At 34.4% G+C, this 26,375-nt stretch overlaps 1 protein-coding gene across 10 annotated transcripts in view; it reads left to right on the plus strand.

Annotated features, from left to right (window-relative positions):
- The window catches only part of LOC145987809 (serine-arginine protein 55-like), a 49,911-nt gene that overhangs the window by 5,689 nt on the left and 17,847 nt on the right, over positions 1-26,375 (plus strand). For 4 of the 10 annotated variants that reach the window (XM_083122527.1, XM_083122528.1, XM_083122517.1 and 1 more), the window contains exons 2-5: positions 9,687-9,813; positions 12,282-12,352; positions 18,190-18,300; positions 22,910-22,988. In XM_083122527.1, the coding sequence (XP_082978653.1) occupies positions 9,688-9,813; positions 12,282-12,352; positions 18,190-18,300; positions 22,910-22,988 (387 nt within the window). In that variant the 5' untranslated portion in view covers position 9,687. Of the gene's footprint in view, positions 1-9,525; positions 9,650-9,686; positions 9,814-12,281; positions 12,353-18,071; positions 18,156-18,189; positions 18,301-22,909; positions 22,989-26,375 lie in introns of all 10 variants that reach the window. The other 6 variants (XM_083122522.1, XM_083122524.1, XM_083122518.1 and 3 more) reach the window with 6 other exon arrangements.

Consider the following 26,375-nt stretch of genomic DNA (forward strand, 5'->3'; position numbering starts at 1 on the left):
TTCCTAAGCTTGCTCCAGACCTGTGTCAAGAGTTTCCACCCAAACAGAGTATGAACATCCAAAAAGCACATCCATTTCGTAATCAGCACAATTATACCATGTGGTATCATCAGGCCAGTACGACCTTACTCTGATGATACCATATGGTATTATTGGGGTAGTAAAGGTTAAGCCTCTAAATATTACGTGGAAAATGCATTGAATTATATTTTTTTCTTGTCCATATGGGAGTAGTAAGGGGACTTGTCACGTAGTAAGGCATTTTGTTGGGCAAACTGAAGGAACGTGGAAACAAATAGGTTCCATTGGTACATACAATTTTTGTTGAATATCGCCACCTGACAAGGTATCTCACTACAACATGCGACAGAAATTGCATGGACTGCAACATCCAACAAAAATCGCATGCATAAACAAGAATAGCTTTAGGCTGCAAATATGCTGCTGGAATTTTATTACTCTTGTGGCTCACTTCACCTTATTTAATGTAGCAGTGCTTACGAAGGTCTTCTTTCATCATCCTGACGTTACTGGTTTCGCACAAATTAACATACGTTTACAATGACATTGCAATATTCTTAGATATCAAGAAGAATTCAACCAAACGGGATATATATTGAATACTATCACGAAAAAGTTAAACATAAATCTGCAATGGTGAACGTTTTAAAAATTGGCAAGAGCATGCTCCCAACCTCAAATTTACTGTAACACTAGTATTGCATTGAAATTAACGCCACTCTTTGTCCTGTCTGTTTAAACTCGTGAGAGATGGTCATTAATGTCTCACAGGATAAGGTTAATGTCCAATATTATGAAACAAAATACTAATAATAAATACGTAAATATTTTAATATCATATTTACTAGATTCATTCAATCATAAAAGCAAATCACTTTCTTCAAGGATTGACTTTTCTCTGCCAGCCCTGCTAAATTTTCACTTTCCATCTACTATTTATATGAGGGGTGGCCAGAAAGTAATTTCCAATTAGTAGGGACATTAATTTTTCGCAAACGCCAAAACCGTGAAAAATGGTAATTGCTGGGAAGTTATGTTTAGGAATGTGTAGTGATGAAAATGTAAATGAAGTCCACACAGCAGAACCTAACTTGACGGAAGTTAAAGATGCTATTAAAAGGCTAAAGAATAACAAAGCACCTGGCATTGATTTAATACCAGCTGAGTTAATTAAATATGGTGGAAATTCATTAATATGTCAAATTCATAAATTAATTTGTTTAATATGGAATAAAGAAGAAATCCCTCATAAGTGGAAAGAATCCATAATTGTTCCTGTGTTTAAAAAAGGTGATAAAATGAACAGCAATAATTACCGTGGAATTTCTCTCCTCTCAACAACATATAAAATATTATCTAACATTTTTTTAACAAGACTAACCCCATATGCTAATGAAATAAAAGGTGATTATCAATGTGGATTTAAACGTAACAGATCAACTACAGATCATTTTTTCACATCAGACAGACACTTGAAAAGAAGTGGGAATATAATCAAAATGTCCATCAGCTATTCATTGATTTCAAAAAAGCATATGATTCGGTCAAAAGAGATAAATTATATAATATATTAGTAGAGTTTGGAATACCTAAGAAGCTTGTTAGTATGATAAAAATATGCACCAGTGAAACAGAAAGTAAAATTCGTGTGGGTATTAATATGTCTGACAAATTTACAATTCAGGATGGGTTAAAACAAGGAGATGCATTATCTCCATTGCTCTTTAATTTTTCCTTATAATATGCTGTTAGGAAGGTAAAAGAAACTAAAGAAGGACTAAAATTAAATGGTGTGACTCAGTTGTTAGCATATGCAGATGACGTAGACTTACTGGGGGATGATGTGAATACAATTAAGAATAATGCTAAAATATTTTTCCGAACTGCTAAAGAGATAGGTTTGGAAGTTAACAAAGAGAAAACTAAATATATGCTTAGGCCGAAACCAAGTGTTAGGAAATAATCAAAATCTAATTATTGATAACAACTCGTTTGAACCAGTTTCCAAATTCAAATACTTAGGAGTAATATTAACAAATGAAAATTATATTAAAGAGGAAATAAAAAGTAGGCTTAATTCAGGAAATGCATGTTACTTCTCTCTTCATAAACTTTTGTCTTCTCGTTTAATATCTAAGAAACAAAAAGTTAAAATATACAAAACAGTAATTTTGCCTGTAGTATTATATGGATGTGAAACTTGGTCTCTTACATTGAAAGAGGAACTTAAATTTAGAATTTTTTAAAATAAGATCCTTAGGAAAATATTTGTACCTAAAAGGGATGAGGAGACAGGTGAGTGCAGAAGGTTACATAATTTAGAACTACATAATTTGTATTCATGTCCAGATATTATTAGAATAATTAAATCAAGAAGACTTAGGTGGGCAGGCCATGTGGCACGAATGGGAGAGGAAAGAGGAGTTTACAGGATTGTTGTTGGGAAACCTGATGGTAAGAGACCTGTAGGAAGGCCAAGACGAAGATGGAGGGACAACGTTGATATGGACCTAAGGGAAATAGGTAGGAATGGAAAAGAGTATATAGATCTTGCTCAAGATAGGGACAGTTGGAAGGCCTGTGTTGCGGCAGACATGACTTTCGGGTTTAAGAAGGCTAGGGAGTTAGTTAGTTAGTTATGTGTAGTGATGTCTGGACACATTTTTCGCCCATTCGAAATATCGAAATAATGCGAATTTGGCATAAAATGCGAATTGTTGGCGTTTTTAACGATTTTTTTTAAAGAAATGTCCTAAAACAGCGTTAAATTCCATGAAATCCAACATTCTTGTCTTTTCTAGGCCATGTTTGTGTACATAGAACATGCAAGTTTTCCTACATTTTACTCAAGAGTAAATTGTAGAGTTAAACGAACATGGAATATTTCCGACAGACACATTAAATCATGTATTTCCCACGATTTTTTCAACTTTTATCAAAACCATTTGCATCACAGAGCAAAGTGGCAGGGTTCTAACAGGAGATCGAGTGGGTATCTACCGTCACACGGGAGCCACATCTTCGTATTTGTCACACGAGATATGTTTTGAATTACCAAGCTAAGTGCGCGCCATCGGCATTTGTCGAGCGAGTAATAATGGAGTTCACTCTTTAGGGCATCTGACTACTATGCGAGAGACCCGGGGTCGTTCCCTTGCGGGGGAGAACCGGGATGTTTTCCACCTATTCAAACTGCTCCGGCGACCGCCCAGCATCATATGAAGCTGGTACCTTGAGGAAACTTTGAGGGATAAAGGTAGCCAGGAGCGTGGTGCTGATCACATCACCCCCACCTTCAGCCGTGATCAAGAAAGTGTGGGACCCTAAATCTACACCCCTATACACCTTCATGGAAAAGTGCAGGGTTGCACTTTACTTTTACTTCCTCAAAAATCTGTTCCAACATATCAAACTGTCACGAAAATACGTAGACCATGTGACCTACAATTTAAAATAATAGTTTAAAAGCACAATGAAGTATTAAGTTTCGGTATATTTGGCAGATAAATTTTCTAAAACAAAAACGCGAATTTTGGGAAACGTAACAGTAACAAGTCAAAAAAGATAATGCCAATTTTTGGTGCTATAATATATCGGTATCTGTCACGTGAGATTGATTGATTTTAATTTTTTGGTGCGTCGCCACTTATGGTCATTATGCACCCTTCAGTATATACGGGGAAAATTCCATTATCTAAAATCCTTACCTTAAAATTTTAAAAAAGGGGTATGGAAAATAACTTTCAATATATCAAACTCTCACGAAGAGGCGTAAGCCATGTGACTTACAATTTGAAACAGTAGTTTAAAAACACCATGAAGGTATAATTTCAGCTATTTTCCAGAAAATGCGCTAAAGTGAAAATGTGAATTTTGGGAAAAATAACACCGTATAGTAAAAAATAAAAAATAAGAAAATACACCAATTTAAAAAAAATAACAAAATATTAAGGTCCCTACCGATTAGGCATAAATAAAACAATAATATCAGTAGTAATTTATTGCATTAGTAACAGTGAGTCCTAACTTAATTTTCGGCATAATCACCACCATTGTTCTCGCATTTGTCGTAGCATGGCACTAAATTTTGTATGCCCATGGTATATGTGTCTGACAAACAAAGACTGGAACTATCTCTACCGCAGTGTAGCTGTCAAATCCTTGCCCTGCCAGAAACCTATTCAGTTAAACCAGGAGATGAAAGTCGGTACATAAAGGGCAGGGCTGTACAGGGAGTGGTCCAAGATCTCTCACCTGAAGTTATGCAAAGGGCCCGTGTATACTCAGCTGTATGGGGTTGTGCACATTCGATTGGCCTTCCGTGAATTGTCTGCACCATCGTCTGACCATACTATCATTCACGACATCCGATCTGCACACCTCACACAATTGCTGGTGGCTCTGAGCCAAATTCTGAGCATGCAATATAGGCTACATCGCAGTCTGTGGGAGACTGTATGATAGCTGCAATCTTTAACCTAGAACTGTCCTAAAACGGCTGCATTGCAACTGTACCAGATTACAGCTACATGCCACTTCTTCCTCCGAAAACTAGTACTGCGTATAGGCACCATTGGATGCCCCTCGTATATGAACTTTCAGAAGCTTTTATTATTAGTGTGTTCCTGTTTTAATGTGTGGTTAGCTAAATCATGTACCTATACAATGCAATTCTATAAATTCCTTGCGTTAAATTTCTAATACCTACATACCCTTTTCGTCAGCATTAAAGGTATAACTGCATGTTGTCAATTTCACAGTACTTCACTTGGATATACTGTACTGAAGCAGAAATCCCATTGATGAAGTAAGGAAATATGACACTTTATTTTGTTCGATTCAATTGTTTCACTTATATGAAAGAGTTAAGTTGTTTGCTTTACAGAGAAGAGAGAAGTAGCTTTATGCATTGAAAAATGAGTCCGCACTCATGGTTCTTGCAAGCAGAGGGTTCCAAACTTCAGTGGAAATATCAACATATAATACCGAGAATGGATAAGGAGACTGATAAATTACAAATTGTATTTCTTAATCATTCACTCTTCCCTCTTATCTCATTTAGTCGTAACTTTAAAAATAATCAAGTATTTTATTTTAAACGTACTGCGTATGACAAAATTCCGTAATCAATCCTTCCCTAGCTTGTGAATTGTAATAATTTTCCAAATTCACTATTTTGCAGTTTGAATTCAAATCATAGAGAATAGAGGAATTAAGTCAATTTCATAGAAGATAATATTGGTGCTTAACAAATCCATGCCTGGATCTGTATGAGTTTATTATTTCAATTTACAAAAACATCGATTTAGTTTAGTTTGTAATTGTCAGGGAAAAATGTAAATTTTGTCCTGGAAAACCTGGAAAAGTCAGGGAATTTCATTTTTGCTTGTTTGTAGCCACCCTGTTCTTTTCTTGAACGTCTTATTGTTCCTACCAAGATGGTGTTCTTAGGTTTCAGGGAGTTTCCTTGACGTAAATAAATTATTGGTTGTGACATTTCTTCCTTTTCCAAGAAAGGGTTCCATTAACTGTCGATCTCAACTGCAAGCCAGAATTTAATGCCGAACTTGTCTGGTTTATTTGCCATGTATTGCAAAAATCTACACCTAAGTTTTGTAGGTGTTCATCTACAGTGATGTATGCTCCCGATTTGTAATTTCTCCCACAATTTTCAATGAACCAATTCAATATTTCGGACACATGCGCAAACTTGTCACTTTTTATGCGTTCGGACCTTGTTGTTTTATGATCAAAGCACATATATTTTTGTTTTCTTCTTACATATGATTGTGGATTGCCTTTCTGGTCACCTAACAGGTGACACTCCCAACTGCTGTTGCTGTTGTCTTTAGCTGCTGCAACTCTTCATTTTCAGAGACAAATTGTGTGTCACTGCCATCTTCAGGTGCAACAGTAGTAGGTGGCTCGTATTCTTCATTACATAAGCTATTGTAACATTTGGAGCACAACTTATGGTTTGGATTCACTCCGTCATAGGGAATCTCTCACAAAACACATCACTTAGATCGCCAGCCACAGTAAAGTCGGGTGTTTTGCTTGTTTTGTAACACTTTCTTGTGCACATGACTGTACTCTGCACATTTAAGTTTGTTCTGTCCCCATTGTGAAGCCATTTTTTCCTCTCAGCAGACCAGTTACAAAGAACTTATGAAATGGGATCCTATGTAATCACCTACATTGAGTAATCCTTGCCCAAAGTTTTCATGTTCAAAAATTTGGTGAACCCTTCCTTTGTTTGCCTGTTGACAACTGAAATGTGAATTCCATGTGTTCGCCCTTTTATATGCTACGCCAAACATCCAGAATTATCTGAAAAATTCAAGAAGGGTTTGTTACATTCTGGAATTATCTGGAAGGTTCCAGAACATTCCTATGGTTCCAAATTTGAGAAGCAAAATGCCATGCTCCCCTTTTCAGGATATGTAGTACCCTTATATATAGCTCTATTTTAGAATTTTTTAGATAATTTTTTTTAAAGAAAAGTTTATTTTTAATTGCTGTTCCAGTGTTGGTTTTGGAGATATTATTTGTTTATAATATGTAAACACAAATACTTCAAAACAAAGAAAAGATTCATCCATTTATCCAGGGCATGAAATTTCAAGCTTGAAGTCAGTCGCCGGACTAAAATCTTTGGTCGCCACTATTTTACATTGATAAATAATAAAAATATAAGCAATTATTAAAATGAACTTACCTTAGTAATTAATGTTTGCGTAGAGCTGTCGCTCTGCACTGAAGTACCACTTATCAATCGCAGCTGCTGGGTCAAACTCTTTGACAGGGGGGGGGGGGGGTTGTCCATTTACGGAAACTATGAGCAAATCAGCCAGTGTCTCAGTCTGCAGAGAGTTCCTGTAAGTAGTCTTGAGTCTGTTGTGACAGCTGAAACCTCTCACATGAAGCTGTGCTCACTGGTAGAACAGCACAAAGTGTCAAAATCTGGAACAAATTGGGGAATCTTGTTGAACGCTCCTCACTGTGAATCTTCTCCAGCATCTGATTCAAAGTCAGAGAAGGAAACAAAAGTTTGTATTCTGTCCACTCTACTAACAGAACATCCATTTTCTCATTATAAAGCCTCTGCTTCAAGTACATGTAGAGCTTCTTTATTTCTTCTATCCCAAACTGAAGAATATTTTCTTTGGGAGGCCAACCCAAGGTGTCGAAAACATGCAGAGATGCAATCACATCTGTTGATATAGATTGCAATCTTTCTGTCATGTACACCTTCGCATTGTTAATTGTTTCCACAACAAACAGTCTGAAACTCTTGCTCTCCATTTTGAATGTTTGTGAGCTGTACATCCCTGATCTTCCCTGAAATGGATACATGGTCCAAGAAACCTTGTTTGCTTCGTCCAACATTCGATTCTAGGTCATCCAGTGTTCAATTCTTATTTTCAGAGATGCATTCAAAAGATTCTTATTTTGTAGTGTTTCGCTTAAAGGGTTCAGTAGAAATCCAAAAGGAAGTAGAGAAGCTTAACAAATTTAAATTGCTTCAAACTTTTCAGCAAACCCTTAGCTTTAGCGCCATTATTGTCTTTCCCATGGGCCACCTGTTCAAGATGGGTCACAACATCTTTTTGCAAGAGAGCTCTTACAGCATTTTTTGCTGGCTAACCACCTAATAGTGTGGATATCACTCAGTTTTAGAATTTCTTCTCCTATAACTTCTTTTAGCAGAGCCATGATAACTGAAAAATATTCCTAATCACGGAATCAAATGCTCTAAGATATTCAACTTCACCACACGCACAGCTAACTGCAAACGGTGTGCAAGGCAGTGAATGTTTATCATTTTATTACAAATAGTTTTCATTTGCACAGCCAATCCTGATTTGTGCCCAACCATATTTGCTGCAGTACCCAAGCCTACAATGTAACACTTGTTTCTGTATTTATTTGAACCTATTGCATTATCTAAATAATCAGTTATGGCTGTGAAGTAACCAGCAGAAGTAGAGTTTGGAAGCTCTATTACTCCTAAAATGTCCTCCTTGATGTGACCAATCATTTGCATCCACGTATCGAACATACGCATCCGTCAATCAGAAGGCTGATTTATGTATTTCTCTGGAACCACTTCACTCACAGGCAACTACCACCAAACCCAAAAAAAAAAACCCATGTAAACAGTATGGACGTTACCAACACGTCAACCAACGTTCACAAGTGCATTTATTGCACTCGACCCCTCCCCTCCCCGCCTCAAGTCCGCACGGTTCATGATGCACACATACTTTCTGCAGTGTCGTCATTTGGAAACAACAGAGTAGAGGAAAAGCAGGGAAAATGGGTTGGGTTGCATGTGCATCCAAAGTGGTAGCATCCCAACAGTTGCAGAACTGTTGTGCCGATTAGATTTTTGCAAGTGACTCCACAGCTGTCTTTAACAGTGTTTGTTTTTACTTCATACAAAAACTTTTTTACATCTTAGGAACTTTTTGCCCATACTGAACGTTCATATACAACACGATTTTCTAGTTTAATGTTTAGAAAAATATCCATGTGGACAAAGTTAATACCCAATGTAAGATTCATGTCTCTTATCGCTTTTTATACAAAAGTTACATACGTTCAAAGCCTGTGGCATGATTTTATGGACACCCTGTAGAAGAAATGGAAAATGTGTCTTTTGGCTGCTACAACATGTAAAATAACTTTGCTAATTCCAAAATGTGACATTTAGAACCTCTAAAACTCATTAACGGACTAAACACTTTAAGTGAAATTGATTAACTGCAATTGGTAAAAAGCCAAAGTAGGCAAAATTTCCATTTTTTTTCTCCCTTTCAAAAAAGCCAGCTTTTTTACAATTCTAGTTGAGAGTCAATTGTGCAGGTTTGATTTTCACAAAATATTTTTGTTGGAGAAATGACTTCAAGCAGCCATTCTTAATTTGTCTTCTTGAACATGGTCTGCTTCTTGATTATTTTTTTTTGTGTAGCTTGAAGGAGTTTTGTGCTGAAGACTTGATATCACAGATCAGCTGTTGAATTACTTTCCATGAACTTCACATCTCATTTTGAGTATCAGTTTTTATTCGTAAAGAAATTTTTCAAATTTAATACAAGGTCATCATGGCCAGGATTTTACAAGTAATGTTAATTTGAAGGAAATTGTTGATTTCAATTGAAAATGTTGCCTTATGACTTAAACTTAATTAGCATGTTTTTTCTTTTTTTTAATACATGTACTACCATTCACTTATTGGTGTTAATTTTTAGTCTTGTACCTAAAATTTATCATCTTTATAATGTGTTAAATGTGGGTTTATCTGACATGAGAATATTAAAGTAATAATATGGAAGCACGTTTATGTAATGTAATGTTTTTTTGTCTATAGATAGTACAAAATAAGTCTAAAAGATATTGTAATCAAGCAGGTAAGGGTTATGAACACATTTGGTTAAAAATATTGTTAAGTAGACCATATCTTATTACAATCCCTTATTGACTTATTTTGTTTCCTTCAAGAATGACATCCAGAGTTTTCATTGGTGGATTAAGTTACCAAGCGCGGGAAAGTGACATTGAGAGGTTCTTCAGACGATATGGTAGAATCAAGGAAATATCACTGAAGAATGGATACGGATTTGTGGTAAGTTACTAATTGTTATTACTTTTTCTTATTGCAGCATGGTAGGGACAAGGGTGTATATTGGAGGCCTTCCATATGGAGTGAGGGAGAAAGACCTGGAGAGATTTTTCAAAGGCTATGGTCGCATTCGTGATGTTCTCATCAAGAATGGTTATGGTTTTGTTGTAAGTACAGACAGTTAAGAGTCTTCCTTTTTTTTCCATAGCAGCATGTGAATTAAAACTGTAAGACTTGACATTGACAGTTTGATCAGAAGAGACAGATGTAGAATTATTCTGCATTATTGTGATTGAGGCCTGTTTCCACTGGGGGAGCACATGAATAAACTACTTCTAATTGTAGAATAATTTGTAGTTACCGAAATATTTGAGGGGGCGGGGAGAGAGTAGGAATGAATAGATAGACAAGAAATATGATTCAGGATTTCAACATTTACTGGATGAGTAGGTAGTTGTCATGAGTTTGTAGATTGTGTGTTGCACATACGAAAAAGGTGATACCAAACAATTATGAATTGATTTGTAAAGAAGCTAGATTTCAGATCAATAGCAGTGTATAAATACCATGAATTTGATATTTTATCTACCCTTCGAATTCTTGCGGTATAGCTGTAATTACAGGTATCTGAAGCTAAATTCATTCAGCATTTACGACACAAAAGACAGTGTGGAATTCCACGGGGTTGACTGTAAATTATTATTATTAATTAAGTAATGCCTTGTGAATGTTTGGAAGAAGCCTCCAAGATATTCCTTTGAACCACCATGCTGCAAGTTCTTTTCCTCTGGGCATGCAAGATGCCGGATGCAATTTTCAACATATATGTGCAGTTAATGTTGAAAAGTTATTGTGTTTGTAATTAATCTAATATTCTTTAGTCACAATTTGCATCCATATTTTTGCTTTCCTGGTGCAAGCCTGTTTGAATTAATGATAGTACTGTGTATATGTAGTTGCTTATGCTTCATGCTTCTGTATTAGGGGCATGACTTATAACAGAGGCTTTGTTCTAGACTAGTAAAATTAATGTTGTAATAAGTGTTTTGTATATAGTCTACATGGTACGATGTATTGTGAATCTTTGTGCAGGACAGGCATGTCCTTTTATAAATAATTAGAAGTGTTAGCATGTATCTCTTTGTTCCAACAGATTAACTAGGAAATATGGCAGAGTAGTATGGTTTCAGAAATTATGCAAGAGCAGGTTACACAGCTAACCAGCTTTAAATAGGGAGTCCATGTAGTTCTTGTAGACTTTTAAGTGCAAATGTAAGTTATTTTATAAGCTCCAGATTGAGTTATTATTTTGAAAGGTCTAGACAGTAAATGTAGAATACTATTGTTGCCTGAAAGAGGTTTTCGAACCAAAGTTGGACATGTCTGCATCTCACAAGCATAGTTCAAGTGAGTTTTACAGATATTTACGTTCCTCCACAAATGAACCAAATTTGAGGTTATTGTTGGATGACTTTACAATGCCTATTAGTTGTATTTGAGTTCAGAAATTCATGCTTTTGTTTAGTGAGTTCAGTTAATAATTTCAGTTAAATAAAAATACTCTTCATTGTGATGAAAGTGTTATTGTTTCAAAGTAATAATTACTTTCAAACGCTTAAAAATAATTTTTTAGTTCTAGTTACTTTTTCTTGCCTGAGCATATTCGACTTATCTATCATGTCCTAAGTGTTCATTTTATTTTTGATCTGTTTTATATGTGGCATGTAGATAGATGTGTAAAACTTGTTTCTTGTTTGTTGACTATATTCTGTGTATTAAGTAAAACAAATCAATATTTTAGTTTCAAACCCCCCTTCCCCCTGCCTCAAATACTTGTCCGAATACTAAGTGATATAGGACCTCTTTCTGTCATCTGTTCTCGCTTACAGATAACTCTTCATAGTTCTTTTCTTCTAATTAAGACATGATTAAGTGCAGAAAGTAGTTTTATAATTGACTAATAGAGGCTAATAAGAAAATTTTCTTAAGGTGTCTTGATTTTTAAAAAATTGAAATTGTTATTTTTCACCACTGTTGTATGAATGGATGTATTTTGTGATTAAATGCTTCCTATTTTAATTTTTCAGAGCAATTTCGTTTGATGTTTTTAAGCAATAACTGGTAACAGTTTTTCATGTAATTGCAGTGTACATGTAATGTTAACCAATATAATATTTTGACTGCAGAATTAATCAATTCTATCAATATTATTTTGAGGGCAAAGACAAAAGTCTTATTATACCATTAGGGCAAACACGTGAGGTTAGTGCTTGATATGTTGCATAAGATTGATTGAGTAACTACATGGTCAGGTACAAGAATTTTTCAGTGTGTATAAATCACATTGTAGTCTCTTGTATGCTATACTGCCTTACCAAACCAAAGAGCTTTAAGTTCTCTATTTCTTTAACCACAACATTGAGAAAATGCCCAGTTTCTGAAAGTAATGTAAAATGTTGTTAAGGCTTTTGACCATAACATGAAAGTACACACCTAAGGAATGCAATTGCATGCTGTGATGAAATTTTTTGTGCCTGAAATGTGATGACTTTGGTCCTAATTGTTTGTCTGCTACTCTTTAAGAATAAATGTTTAACTTTAACACATGCATTAATGGTGTTTCTCTTTACTCTAGGAATTCGATGACTATCGAGATGCAGATGATGCAGTGTATGAGCTGAATGGAAAGGAATTGCTTGGAGAAAGGTAAGCTATAATGTATATATATATTCTAGTATTACAGTAAATTACTGATTGTTCCTTAGATAATATGACAAATTAACTGATTTTCTATTGATACAGCTTATGTAGGGAGCTGTTAGACCAGAACATTGAACTATATATAACTGGAACGCTCGCTGCAATGCTGATCGGCCTCGAAAACTGAAGCCACTTTTGTGATTAGTTTCTCCAGGGAAGGCGGGAAGAAAACTTGGTGATCCCATAAGCCAACATATATTTACTCTCCCCTTTGCTTTCGTATAGCACCAAAAGAAACCTTATTTAACCATATTTATGCATTCAGGGCTATAAATGAATGTCTTATTAAGTGTTTCTTTGCTACATTAATAGTTGACATGTGTTTTTCCAACAATTTATCCAGTCTTAAGTGGGTTCAACATGGTACGGTCTGGATGTAAGAATCGTTTAGATAATTGCCGGGGTCCACTTTTTATCGGTATCATTCTTAAAATATGTGTATACTACGCGTAAATGTATTTATTAGAAGTTGTTGATTTATTTAACATTTTCATTAAATGTTATAGCAAAAGCTCTCGAATGAGTTTACACCCACGTGTTTCATGCACTGTCGCAAGTAATTACAGAGGCACATATTTTTGGTAAATAAAAAAACAAAATTTTGGTACAAAAACTGAGTCTTATTTCGGGTTCCAAAGCGGTAAATAAAATAAAATTTCGGTGTTATAGCGGTTGAAAAATTGGATGGAAAATGGTATATGAAAAGACATTTTGATTAGAATTCTAAAGTTGATTTAAAAACTACACTTATTACACAAAATTAACATTTCACTTATAATAGCACATTTATGTAGTTATCAGACTATTAAGTTTTATCTGTGTAAAGGAGTCCATTTTTGCTTCTGCAATATTAACAACAGAATTAATCAATTTTCTGTGAATTGCATAACTCTCAATATAATTCAGACCTCAGAAGGTGTCGCATCGGAAAATAAACCCTAAATTTCGTATTTAAGAGTTCATTTCGCATTTTACAGTTCATTTCGCATTATTTCGTTACAAAACATGGTAGCAAAATGCATCTCACACCTTTCAAAAACATGAAAAATTAACACTACAATGTGTTTTATGGCATTTCGTCAAAAACTAAATATGCATGCCCCTAGTAATAACCAATTGGAATTTTTCATAACTTATAAATATATGAAATTAATTGAGTATGAAATTAATTGAGTCACGGAGAGAAGCTGACCAGGAGTAACAAAACTAATTAAAATAATGAATCTCCAGATAGATTTTTCTTGTCGTAGCATATTAGTTTTATTTATATGCATGCTTACGAGCAATTTGTGTATATTATTGGCATGTCAAGTAGTAGTTCCTAAATTTTAAAAGTACACACAAAAAAGTGCCTCGATATTATGGCCTAATTTCCATACAATGTATATTTTTTTGCAAGACTTGCAGGAAGTAAGAATATGTGTGGAATCTTCGAATATTGTTTGAGATTTGTTGATAGTGATTCGGTTGTTTTTTTATTATTGTGCATCAGTTTTGTGCACAAAAGCATGTTTTCAGGGTGTCTACCAGCCTGGAAATCCTAGAAAAATCAGAAATTTGGTGTATTTGAAAAATCCACGTTTTCGTAGGAATTCACGAAGAGTAGGTTTTTGAAAAAGGAAAAGGACAAGTAATAAATTTAAAATTTGTTCCGTGCAAACTTTACTTCAATTTGACATTCTGAGTATAACTGGTAATTATGCAGTAGAAAATTTTATATTAAATACTCTAAGAAGTGGTAACGTTTCAAGATTTCCCACTTTCTTTTGCATTTTTTAGATTGTGTTGTAGATATGAGGAATAATTCAGATACTTTTAATGTAATTATGCTATAATTATGATATTTTATGTAAAAAAAGATTTCGTTAATCACAAGTAAATACATGCCAAGTATTACGTAAAAGCACACCCCTAACAACCCTTTCCAACAGTCAGTTTCTATTAAATTTCCCTTATCACTTTTACATGTTAAGCGTTTTTTATCCTTTAAAAGGTATTTTACACAAGTTTTATTCACTTCAGTGCAATGTTTTCTCATTAATTATGGCATTTATTTTTAATATAATCTGTCATAAAAATCCATTTGCCGCCACAGAAAAATAGTCTGATTTACTCTGCACCGTAAAGCATTCCTTCCATGTTATATATAGTTCAATGGACCAGAATGACACAAGAAGCTGCACGTGACAGTTGAACTGGGTCATTTTCTTAATAGTGTACCTCATGTCAACTCTCTCTGTTGGTCAAATATGTGCATTGAATGCTTTTGTACAGATTTGAGGGTCCCATGTTGGCTTCCAGGATATGGTATAGGTCTGAAAGTTCCCTATGAGCTTTGTAGTTTTTGTGATAGGTCAAATATTAAACTTGTGGTTGAAATTTTTCCTGAACTTCTAAAGCTTTCTCTTGGAATAGCATGTGTAAAGTTAATAACAAAATCTAATAACTATGCATTTCAGTACAGTAACTGTACGAAATGTAAACATGAAAATAAATGTGCTGAATAATCATTCGTCTGGTGAGCTAAGTTTCTGTAATTATATTTATCAATGTCCTGACCTCTCTCCCTCTACAAAAATTTCTGGTGACACCCATATTCAAGAAATGTACAATATTGAATCATTAGTAAATATGACTTCACTTTATTGGTATAAGCAGAAATTTCAATTTGTTTATCCCTAAATTAATAATAATTAAGCGGTTGACTTTATGTATAAATCTTAAGATTATTTTGCATATTGTATGAGAAGTTGTAAATAAATGTTTCGACTTGCGACATTTCATTTAATGCTGAACCGAATCGTAATCTAGCTGGACAAAATTATTTAGCCTTCAATATGTAAGTTACATATGCTGTGAAGTGTTGTAGATGAAATACAAAAGCACTGCCAAAGCTTGAGACATATATTTCAAGAAAATATCTCATACTAATAATAACTAATAATAAAATATAAAATGATGACAATGATTGGCGTTAAATCGGTTAAGAATATCAATGAAACCAAAGAACAGAAGAAACAAAAAGTATTCAAGAGAATATATAAGAACAAGAACCTACATAGTCATACAAATATATAGAGGTACAACAAATATATACCACACACACCAAAGGTATACCACACGTCGAAAAAATTCCACCGTGAAATGCATAGTCATTCTGTAATTTAAAAAAAAGTGTATGAGTGTCTCAAACATTCGCAAACAAATTAACATCATTTGTGTAGGTAACAAGTAACTCTTTCAGAAAATTAGTATAACAGATCTGTATAATGCGATATAATGTACTAAAACTCTAGTCCAAACTGACTTATATGTTTTCTCATACAGAAATAAATGTGACATTTTCTGATGGTGCTCATGCTTAAACTAAAACATATAATAATACACCAACAAATGTAACCTTACAGTGAAACACGAAAGCAAATAAGAACACAACACAATCACCACTGGCACACAGAAACACACCGTATTCATCGAGCAAACTCAGACGAATGACCCGATCACTTGCAGCACTTGGCAGACGGAACTCAGGTAGTTAGCTAGTGAGACCATTTTTTCTATTGTTCAGTGTGATTTCTTGGAATACAAAGCCTAGTTTCATGTAATATGGTTCAACTCCTTTGCAAATTAACAAGTATTTAACCCATGTAGCCAAATGCGAAAATTGACTTTTGTCCAGCTAGATTACGAAAATACCACACTGCGAAGCTAGAAATCTTACAAATCCATACTAATTATTGATCAGTGTCAGTATACATTGATTGTGAAATTTAAACAATTGAGACCCAATAAAAATAAAGCTTCCCTTCATTTACTTTTTTGTGTATGGATTTTTTAAATCTTTGAGTGGTGGACTAGCGTGCAGTTCGATTTTTTGTTGTATTTGCGTAATTCTTAACATACATTCGGACTGTAAGAAATGCCCTGATGCAGCTTCTGGTGCTGAATTTTTATTATGTAATTTATTTATTGTTTATTATTTCACAGGTATTTCTAATTCCATTATTTATTGTTTACCAGCTTCTGCAAATTTTGTAGTAATTGAGATTTTCAGTAGATTGTATTAACCCCTTTTTGGAATACAGTGCGTCTGCAAAACACCACTGTTTTATGTACATAGAATTAGATTTTAACATGTACTTGTGTCTTTACAAGATGTGTTAAATTTATTCAAAGTAAGTTCATGTAACCGTCTGTAACTTTTGTAGACTTGTATGTTATCACGAATGTAAAGTATAGTATGAATTTATCGCAGTTGTGCTATAAAAAGGATTGTGTTTAGAAACATTGTAAATGGTGAAAAATGAAATGAAAGTGTGCATCTTGCTAAAATTGAGTGCTTTGTACACTTTTTTTATCAGTAATTTTGTGTTCCTCATTCATATCAGCTTTCTTAAAGCAAGGAGTTACAGGCGTAGCATTTGTAAAAAAAATCATAGGTAAAAAGGGAAAGTTTTCCCATGCATGTAGCACTGCACCATGAAGCCCCACACATCAATCTCGACCATTTTGGAGACAGTGATATCAGCACCATGCTCCAACCACCTTATCACCCACCCCTGGAATCGGACCCGGGTATCCAGTGTGGCTTGTAAAAAAAGTCATGGCCATATTGCATTTGCAATGGCCAAATTATTACTCTGTTCATTAATCACTAGTGCAATTTTTAAGGAAATAAATTATTAGCATAAACAAGGACCTTTATATAAATGCTTGGTGTAAAATTAGGCTAACCAGATATTGATACCAGTGCCAATAGTTGGAAATTTACAAATTTTAAAATATTGTTCCAAAATGGAACTGTCATACTAATCAATCAGTTTTTGCTTTAAAATATTCGTAAGATAATCACCAAATCCATTTCTCTCCACAATGTTGTATGAAAAGTAATAATAATAATGCATTTTGCATAATTTCAAGAACATGTGCAGATCCCACAAGATTACCAGACTTAGAAAAATTGTTCGTACTGCTGAATAAATTTTAACTGATACATTGGCATTCATATCAGCTCAGCACGAATATAAAGTATAGTATGAATATATTTTGGTTATAACAAATTATTATTTTTAGCCCTGAATTTTTGTCATCAGTTTCACCTTGAAAGCTTGAAATTTATGTCTTGAGTTTTATCTTGGTTTAGAGTAGTCACCCTGATATAAATATGGATTGCCCATCTACTTATATTCTGTATAGTATGAAACAAATTACAGTGAAACCCCGAGTTCTTGTTTTTCAGTGGACCTAGCTGTAAAAACTTAAAATGTGGGAAAATGTATAATCTAGGAAAATTTTGCTAAAGGGGGCCATGAAGATTGAATGTTTGAAAGTGGGAAAATGTAAAATCCAGGAACGTAAAATTGAGGTTCCACTGTAGGGATAAGTACTTTGCCTTTCATATATAGTTCTTACTTATTACATTTTTTTTAGTATATCTGCCAAATTTGTTACAGAGGTAAGTTATATTTCTTATACATGTAGTTGAGTGGTGAATTTACAGTCATTTATTTTTTTTTCAGCAAAGTTTTCCTGTGATCTCTGTTTCTTGTTTTAATACTAATAATCTTTCTTTTCAATAGCTTGTAGATCACCTTGTGGAGATGCTGGCAACCTATCTGGTGCAGAAGACTCCAGGATTCCCATAACATGTAATTTTTTTTTTCAGGGTTGTAATCGAGCGTGCTCGTGGTACAGCAAGGAGGGGAGGCGCTTCTGGGTTCACCCGAAGAAGATCAACTCGGATTGACAAGTAAGGCGCTGAGATGTGTACCTTATTTTTTCAGAGTGTCTGTAGAGAAAGCTCGTGGGACGCCGCGCGGAAGTGACCTGTGGAGAGGCCGCAGCAGCCGGAGCTTTGGGCCACCTCCGCGCAGGCGCAGTCGGGCAGTCGACAAGTAAGCTTACTAGAGCGTAGAGTTTTCATGGGGTTGCCCTTGGTCTGGTTCTTTCTTTTAGTACTCCAGCATGGTGATCTTGTAAGCTCTAGGCCTTCGAATTTGTCAGGAAAAAGTTAAAAGTAGTACATTTTAAAACTGATCAGTTGCAAAGATGATTGGTAGGTGTGACAGCCTCCAGAACGGAGTAGTTAGCGTAGAATGTTGTTAAGCTAGTTTTGAAGAATGAATGATTAGTTGTCTCTATTATTCTTTCATAAGTCTTTTTCGTCATCATTGTGATGGTTAATCCGAAAAAGAAAAAGAAAATTGAATGTTCAATGATATTAATACAGGATTCCCATCAATAGTTAATACAATTAATTCGTGGAAAAGTCGGAGAGATCAGCTTAGTTATGCTAACGTAAAGAAATTTCGTACATTTTAAACCATTATTAGTCTCTATTTACAAACAGCACATTGGTTATTTTATAACAGTTAACCGTTGCACAGACTTCTAGTTTTCATCATCAGACCCAGTGGAGTAGGAACAAAAGCACTTCTGTATTGCAGTTGAGATGTAACTATATGGTGGAACTGATTAAGCAAACTGAAACACAATACAAGTGTTTCTAACTTCATTGGGTCTTAAGATGCAAACAAGAGGTTTGAAAAACATTATTACAAAAAAAGAAAATCAATATTCTGTTTATAAGTATATAGAGAATAATGTATTTTCGAGTTCAGGGAATAAAGCAGTTTTTTTTAAGGTGGTAGGTATTTCATGCCATTTGTAGTCAACTGTAAAATAACAAAACGTCCCATAATTTTTTTCTCTATATTATTGGTTTGATTTTGATACTTCTTGAGGGATGGAAGATAAAATGAGATGTGGAAGGCTTAACACAGGGTTAAAATAGGTTAAAATCTATTTTTAAAAAAACTGCCTGATATCCGGATCATGTTACTGAAGCAATGGGCCATTTTTTGAGCTACCTTGGAATACTTCAGTCATTCCAAGGTGGCTACAGGATCACTTCTGTTATATGATCAGGACATCAGTTTTTTAAATAATTTTAATCAATTTTAACCATGTTTTAATTTAAGCCTTCCTTTTTTCCCATCCCTTAAAAAGGTTTGAGATTGATTTCCAAACCTGGAGGGCAGGAATTAATGCATTGAAATTTTTATCGGTTTTTAAGTTTCTTTTCTCAAAATTTCAGTAACGATTGAGTTGATTAACATTCATAACACTATGTTAAATTGGGAAATTGTATTTGAAAAATGAGTGGGAACCCTGTAATAAGATACAGTGTGGTAATCTTTTAGAAAGATTTTGGCTACAAAACATTGCACCTAGTACTAGTACCTTTGTAGGTATGCTTAATTTTTAAATTCCATGCTAAATACTTTTAGGTTGGTCACAAAATTCCTGAAATGGCAAAGCTTCTCTGAAAGTCACTTACTTTAGTATTATATTGACCAAAATGTACTGGACTACAACTTTCTTGTTGTAATGCACATTGCTATATGGCAAAATGTAATTTTCGTAGGAACCACATGATTAAGGCTATTTTTCATCTTGAAATTAACTAAAATGAAAAGTTTTCATTTATTTTGCTGCAGCATTGTAGGAATAATCTGATTTTGTGATCATATTGGGATCAGTTGAGTCTTAGTTGAAATTGTGAGCATACTATCAAATTTTTTATAAGAAATCAAGTGGTAAACTACCTTGCAAATCAAAAGTATAGTGCACAGTTTGGTGTCATTTTCACTCCCCATCATTGAAGACTGTGATAACTAGGTTATGAATTGGGAATATTACACCAGAAAATGTGAGAGATTTGTGGCCATCCTCTTTATTTCTAACGTGGACAATCTTGTCCATCTGTAAATGTGTTACAAGAGTTTGCACTGTATAATTTTGTGTATTTTTAGTTTGTGTAGTGAAGTAGAGAAAGTATGTAATTGCATTTATTTTTGCATTCGAAAGTAATTCAAAGCATTTAGTGCATTTGTGCTAGTGTAGGTTTATATATTGTATATTGTTTAGTTCCTTTTTTGTAGCTTGAAATGAACTAGTCAAATGTTCAGTGTGTAGTTGTAGCTAAGAACAATAGGATTTAAAATGAAACTATTTGTGAGGCACAGTATGGTAATTAGAATATGAAGTAAGCTGATGAGAAAGAGTACACTTTTGAGTTACTGTTGGAATTATTATAAAATCTTTTTTCCTCTTAGGGCTGAGCCAGTACTTTCGACAGACACCGGTCATTATAACAAAAGTTGTTAATGTGAAAGTATTTCAATGCAATTATGTGCATAAATTTCCCAGTTTTGTTTTAAAATATTCAAGAATTACATTGGAATATTAAACTAATTTAATCAAAACCTATTCATAATTCATATAATACATGTGCAAAGTAAATGAAAATTTAAAATTTCCAATTTTACATAATGTATAGGATAGACTCCCATCAATATACTGTATGCTATTTTTGCAGACTGTCCAAAATATCCAAACTCTGGTAAATACCTGCATCGATGAATAAATTGTAATGGATACTGTCAGTACCGATGATACATTGGCATTAGTATTTATTACTTTTTATTAAAATTTTAATGAGTTTTGTTAGTAATATGGTTGGATTAAACACAATGTACATATGCAATTGTTTTTAATACAAGTGGGACTAATCTGTTCTCTGTTGGTATTGGCTAATTTAAGCTTATCACTAAAATTGTCAATAAATAAAAAATATATTTTAATAATTTTTTAATAACATTTAATAATAAAGGTACAATTTCTGTATCTTGTTTTGTAAAGCAAGTATGATGACCTGATAGCCATCTTAAATACACATTTTTTTTTCTCATTAGTTTTAAAAAAATTGCAGCACAGCACATTTAATATTGATATCAATTACATATAATGACAAATTTATTTTGTTAAGTTGTGTGAATTACAACTGTATTAACAAAGTGATCGTTATGAACATGACTTGCTAATTATAGAAATATTGAATCTTGAAATAATTGCAATTTTGCTTATGTACTTGTCAGTACCTCTCGGTAGTAAGAATGCAAGTAAGAGATACATCCTTATAAGATAAATGTACAAAAATACCCAACAGTAATCCTGGATGTATATTGTTTGTTCTATCGTCCAGTTCACCATTCATACTCTTTGTGATTTCATCCAACCTTGTGTACATATTAGCTATTAGTGGGGCATAGACTTTTAGGTGCACTTTTGTTACACAGTATTTCATTTTAAACATTAAAAGGAATATATTGTGACAGTTTAGTTATAGCTAAAGTCTTGGATGCAGCGCCAGTTCGGTATCTTTGACACAACCCCAGAGAAGCCGACCGGACACTTATCTGGTTTCGAGCCACCACCTGTTTTCTGGAAAAATGCTGTTGTCACTTTTGCCCGCACTGTCTACACATCCATTTATTCACTGCGGTGTTATACTCCTAAGGTCTTGTATTGTATAAAAAAAATTAAAAAAAATAGCACAACACAATAACACAACCTAGCAAGATAACACAATGGCAACCTCACGTTTAGAAATCTCTAAAGAAACTGAATTGGCAACATCTCATTTACTCCAAATGGACTTGACAAGAGCTGTCAGTTCCTAAGAGAGATGCTATTGGTGGGAAAGGGTTGAGGGGACGATTTACTGGACTCCACGTGGACTTGACACATGGTTGTTAGAGGAAAAATGGATCTTTCGGAACTTTCTTTGAAGTAAAGTGGCGTTCAGAAGCAGACTATAACTATACAACACTCACATGCACACTGACCGGTGTTCACATTAGACTTTCCAAATTGGCAGTGACCTACCGTGGTTTTTATCCCATTTCAAACTGCAGGTCCAGTCCTGATTAGCCTGTTCGTATCAATCTGCAGCATAGAGTTAGAGGAGAGATGTGGAAAGCATGAAAAGTGCATACTTCAACTTGCTGTGGCACTACATTCAACACAGCCATATTGCAACTTTCAGCTTGTATAAGTGTTCCTATTGAATATACTATCCAAAGCTAGGTGCTACTTGGATATTTTATTGGTAACACTGTATTTAGAAAAATGAAGAAGAAAGTATGTGCCACATTTTTAATAGAATGATCTGCCTCTGTATTGTACACATACACACTGTAGTGCGGTGAGTAACAGTTGAACTGACACTTTTCAAGAAAAGTTGCAACTGAGTTACACTGGGAGCCTTTTGCAGTGGATTACTGTGATGGATAGGAATGTTACAGTGCACTTGCAGATTCGGACGCTGTCCGTGCCTTCCCTCATTCCAAACACACAACAGCACAAAGTGTTGAGCAAACTCTCCACTTCGCTGTCCATACATGTAGCATAAATTAGTCTAATCCAAGCACTATAAACAATGTTTTATGGACAGGGAAAGCAGAGGAGATAGATTTGGAAAAGCCCAGACTGTGTTACTTATGAAGATCCAAAACACCACATATTGAAGCCCCAATATTTTCCAATAGTTGCAGCACCTAAAAGTCCAGGCCTTATTTTTTCCACTCTTTTTATTACCTCAAGAATTGTACTCCCATGGAAAACTTACAGACAGCGTTAACACAGTTATTAAATAATTTGGCATTCCAGGTATGGTCCTCCTACTAGGACAGAGTATCGTCTGATCGTAGAAAATCTTTCCAGTCGTGTGAGTTGGCAGGTAATGTAAATTTCTGTTTAAAAATATTTTGAATCTTTTTTTTTTTTTAGTACCATACCTAAATATACATACATATATATTTTTATTGTGGGAGCAGTTGTTACTGAAAATCAAAGTGATGGTATGGGCTGTAATAGTTGTTGTTGGTTTGCTTTCTCTGATCGTTAATAACAAAAGAATAAATTTGTTGAATACAGTATCTATGAGAATGAATGTTACTTGTCAGTCTTAGAGACTTTGTTTAAATTTTGCTAAGTATTAAATAACATTGCTTTCTTCAGAAGTGTAGTGCCCATGCATCACTTTGCATCAGTTGAGTTTTGAGAGAAATTTAAACTTGTTTTGCTGAAAACATTAAAGATGAAAAGTACTTTTCGCATCATAAAGAAACTTTTTTCTCAAACTGCTCCCACCAGTTGGTAAGATGGTGATGTATATAAAAATTTAACAATGTTTTTTTCAAAGACGGTTGCCTCCTACGTCGTGGAGGGATGAGGTGGTACCTGTGACCATAGGCCTTATGAGCTTCCCCTCCAGGTCTTTGAGAATATAAGCTGTGTCGCGCTTTGGCCAACCAATAAGGGCAGACCACTAGGGCATTTTGGGCATCCGATCTCATTCCCTTGGCAAACCAAAGATGCATCTTCCATCTACTCAAGTGCGTAATCCTTTTCCCACCACGGTGTTGTGGTTCTGGTGTGGCGAAGTCACCATTCCTGTGAGGGAGGCTTACCCCCTCACCGTTAAGATGACAGGGCCTCGTTTTGGTGATGACTGACCCTTCCCTCAGAGGTCTGGCAGACCGATAGTGTGACGTGCTTTGATCTGAGATTCTTTCCCGGGCAAAGACTAATCTGGTCACAGGCCGAAAGGTAAATCAACACAATGGCAACTACGCTGTTTTTACTTTTCATACCAGAATCTAGCATGCCACAGCTATGGTTCTTGTTTTTTCAGTATGTACATTTTCAGCTAGGAAAAAGGTATTTCAAGTGTTGTAGTAAACATGTTTTTACTTCCAAAATTCACAGTTTTGTAATAATTTTTTGCTCAAAATTAGTGGTAGGCATTGCACAGTTATAGGCTGTAATTAGGAATGTGGAATATATGCTTATTGCAGATAGTTATATAATTGAGGAACAATTGGTTCTTTATCAAAATTGTTTTTAGAACACACACACACATACATATAATGAATATGGTAACATTTGTTTTATAATATATATATATTGAACTCATACTGATACATTTTTTCAAAGCTATTTCACCCATTCAGAAGATAATGTTAAGTGCCAGTACATTAAGTAGCAGGGTCGCTTCCGACCTATTTCTGTTGATTTTTGTATAGTCTGTATTCACAGCATCAACAAGAACTAGAAAACACTCATGAAAGATGAGCCCATTGGGTGTCCCAGAAAGCATAGTGGCTAATCTGTAGGTTCACTTTTGTTTAGTCTGTGATCATTAGGGCGCAAATTTTTGTAGTTACATATTTGTCGTTTGTATCAAGCAAAAGTTACAAATGTTGGCTATACATGACTTTCATGTTACATATTTTTACATAAACTGCAGTATTTACATTTTAAGAAATATATTTTTACATCTTTCAATGATTTATTTTACATATTTTTGCAACAAAATTCCAAACCTAACTGATCATAATCGAAAAAATAAAACTTTTTGCTTAGTTCATAGCATTTTTTATGGATTTTTAATGGATATTCTGTTTGATTAATGTATTTATTTATCCTTATTACAAAATAGCTAGAAAATCTGTTAGAACAACATCCTTAAAGTGTACAACTTCTCCTAATGTACCTCAAATGCTGGTGTAATGTATGATTGGATCAGATTAACATTTTCAATCTTTCTTTGTCAACTATCATGAAACTTCAATTTCAAACTACAATTGTCCCCCCAATTTTAAAAAAAAATCAACAACATGCCACAATGTGTCATTTTCCTCTGCCATCATCTATATGAATAGTATGTTCACAAAATGTGCAATGCTTTCAACATAACCAAATAGAGTTTTTGTACTTCACAATTCAGACATGTTGAAATTAAATAATTTTTCATCTGTTTGGAATTTCAGAACTCCTTGTAAAATTATTATCCTTAATGTAATGTTGCACTGCTGTGCTTTACTATCTCATGAATATCTTTTTACAAGTTTGAAGATTAATAGCTATTGTAACTACTAATTTTGAGCAATAGTGTTTTCTGCTACACTTGAATTCCTTTTTTCTTACGTGGCTCTAGTTTGTGGTTAGTGACACTACACATTATATTGCACTCTTAGTGTTAACATTGATATCTATTTCACATGTCTTTTTAATAAAGCCAGATATAGTTGCATTTGATCTATAAAAGGGAGATGTATATATGTTCTTCCTGTGCTTTTTATTGATATACTATTTATGTATACGAGTGTTTACAGGTTATGTAGCCAATTGAATATTCATTGTGGTAACACAATATAAGGTAATGCTATAATGCATATCAGTACACTACGTACATATTCATAAATTCACAAAATATTAGTTGACACATTCTAATACTGATCTTTTCTGTATTAGGTGAGAATAAAACCACAGTTTTCACTCCATCGAAGTTGACATGTTTACACATATTCCACATTGAGGATGTTGAAAGTCCACTTGTTCTGTACTTCATCTTATGCAGTTGCTTTCTTGCAGCATTGGACTGAGAAGTGTAGAATTTCGGTTGGGGATGGATCTTCAGTTTTTTTTTGAGAATCAAGTAGTTATATGGCATACCATCTTGGTCAAGTCAAATGTATTTGCATAAATAGAATAACACAACCAGTTGTACATATTTTTCTAGAATAACAACCAGTTCTATGTATTTTTGTCCCATAATGATATATGTAGTGAGGAACAGGTTTTCACAAACTGTTATTCTTTCCCATTTATTTGCAGCGTGCAAAAGCAATGATTACGTTACAGTTGTGCCTTGAGACATCCATAATCTATGAACACTTCTTGGAATAATGAGGGTTTTGATATTGATAAATGTTGATGCGGAGGGGCTAAAGTCACTGGTCTTAACCATGGTGTTTATCTGCTCACTTTCATTACTTTCGTTGTGGTCTCCCTGATAATCTAGAAGCTATCTCAATTTTAAACTGTAGGTCCAGTTTGGGGCAGCTTTTCGGAGCATACTTTGGACTTAAACTTGGCCAAACTTATTTTGTTTACAGAGCATGGTCAACCATGGTCTCTACACTGAAGGTTCTTCACAGTAGCATTCCTTTCCCTGTGTGATTTTTCATTTTCCCAGTTTTGATTAACCTGTAGGGCTAAAAAAGTGATGTAAAATGAAGTTTATGTAATCCGGAGTTCATAAGATTATGCTCCAATATCA

The sequence above is a fragment of the Lepisma saccharinum genome, chromosome 5 (genome assembly GCF_977018435.1).
Source record: "Lepisma saccharinum chromosome 5, izLepSacc3.1, whole genome shotgun sequence".
Taxonomy (NCBI): Eukaryota; Metazoa; Arthropoda; class Insecta; order Zygentoma; family Lepismatidae; genus Lepisma; species Lepisma saccharinum.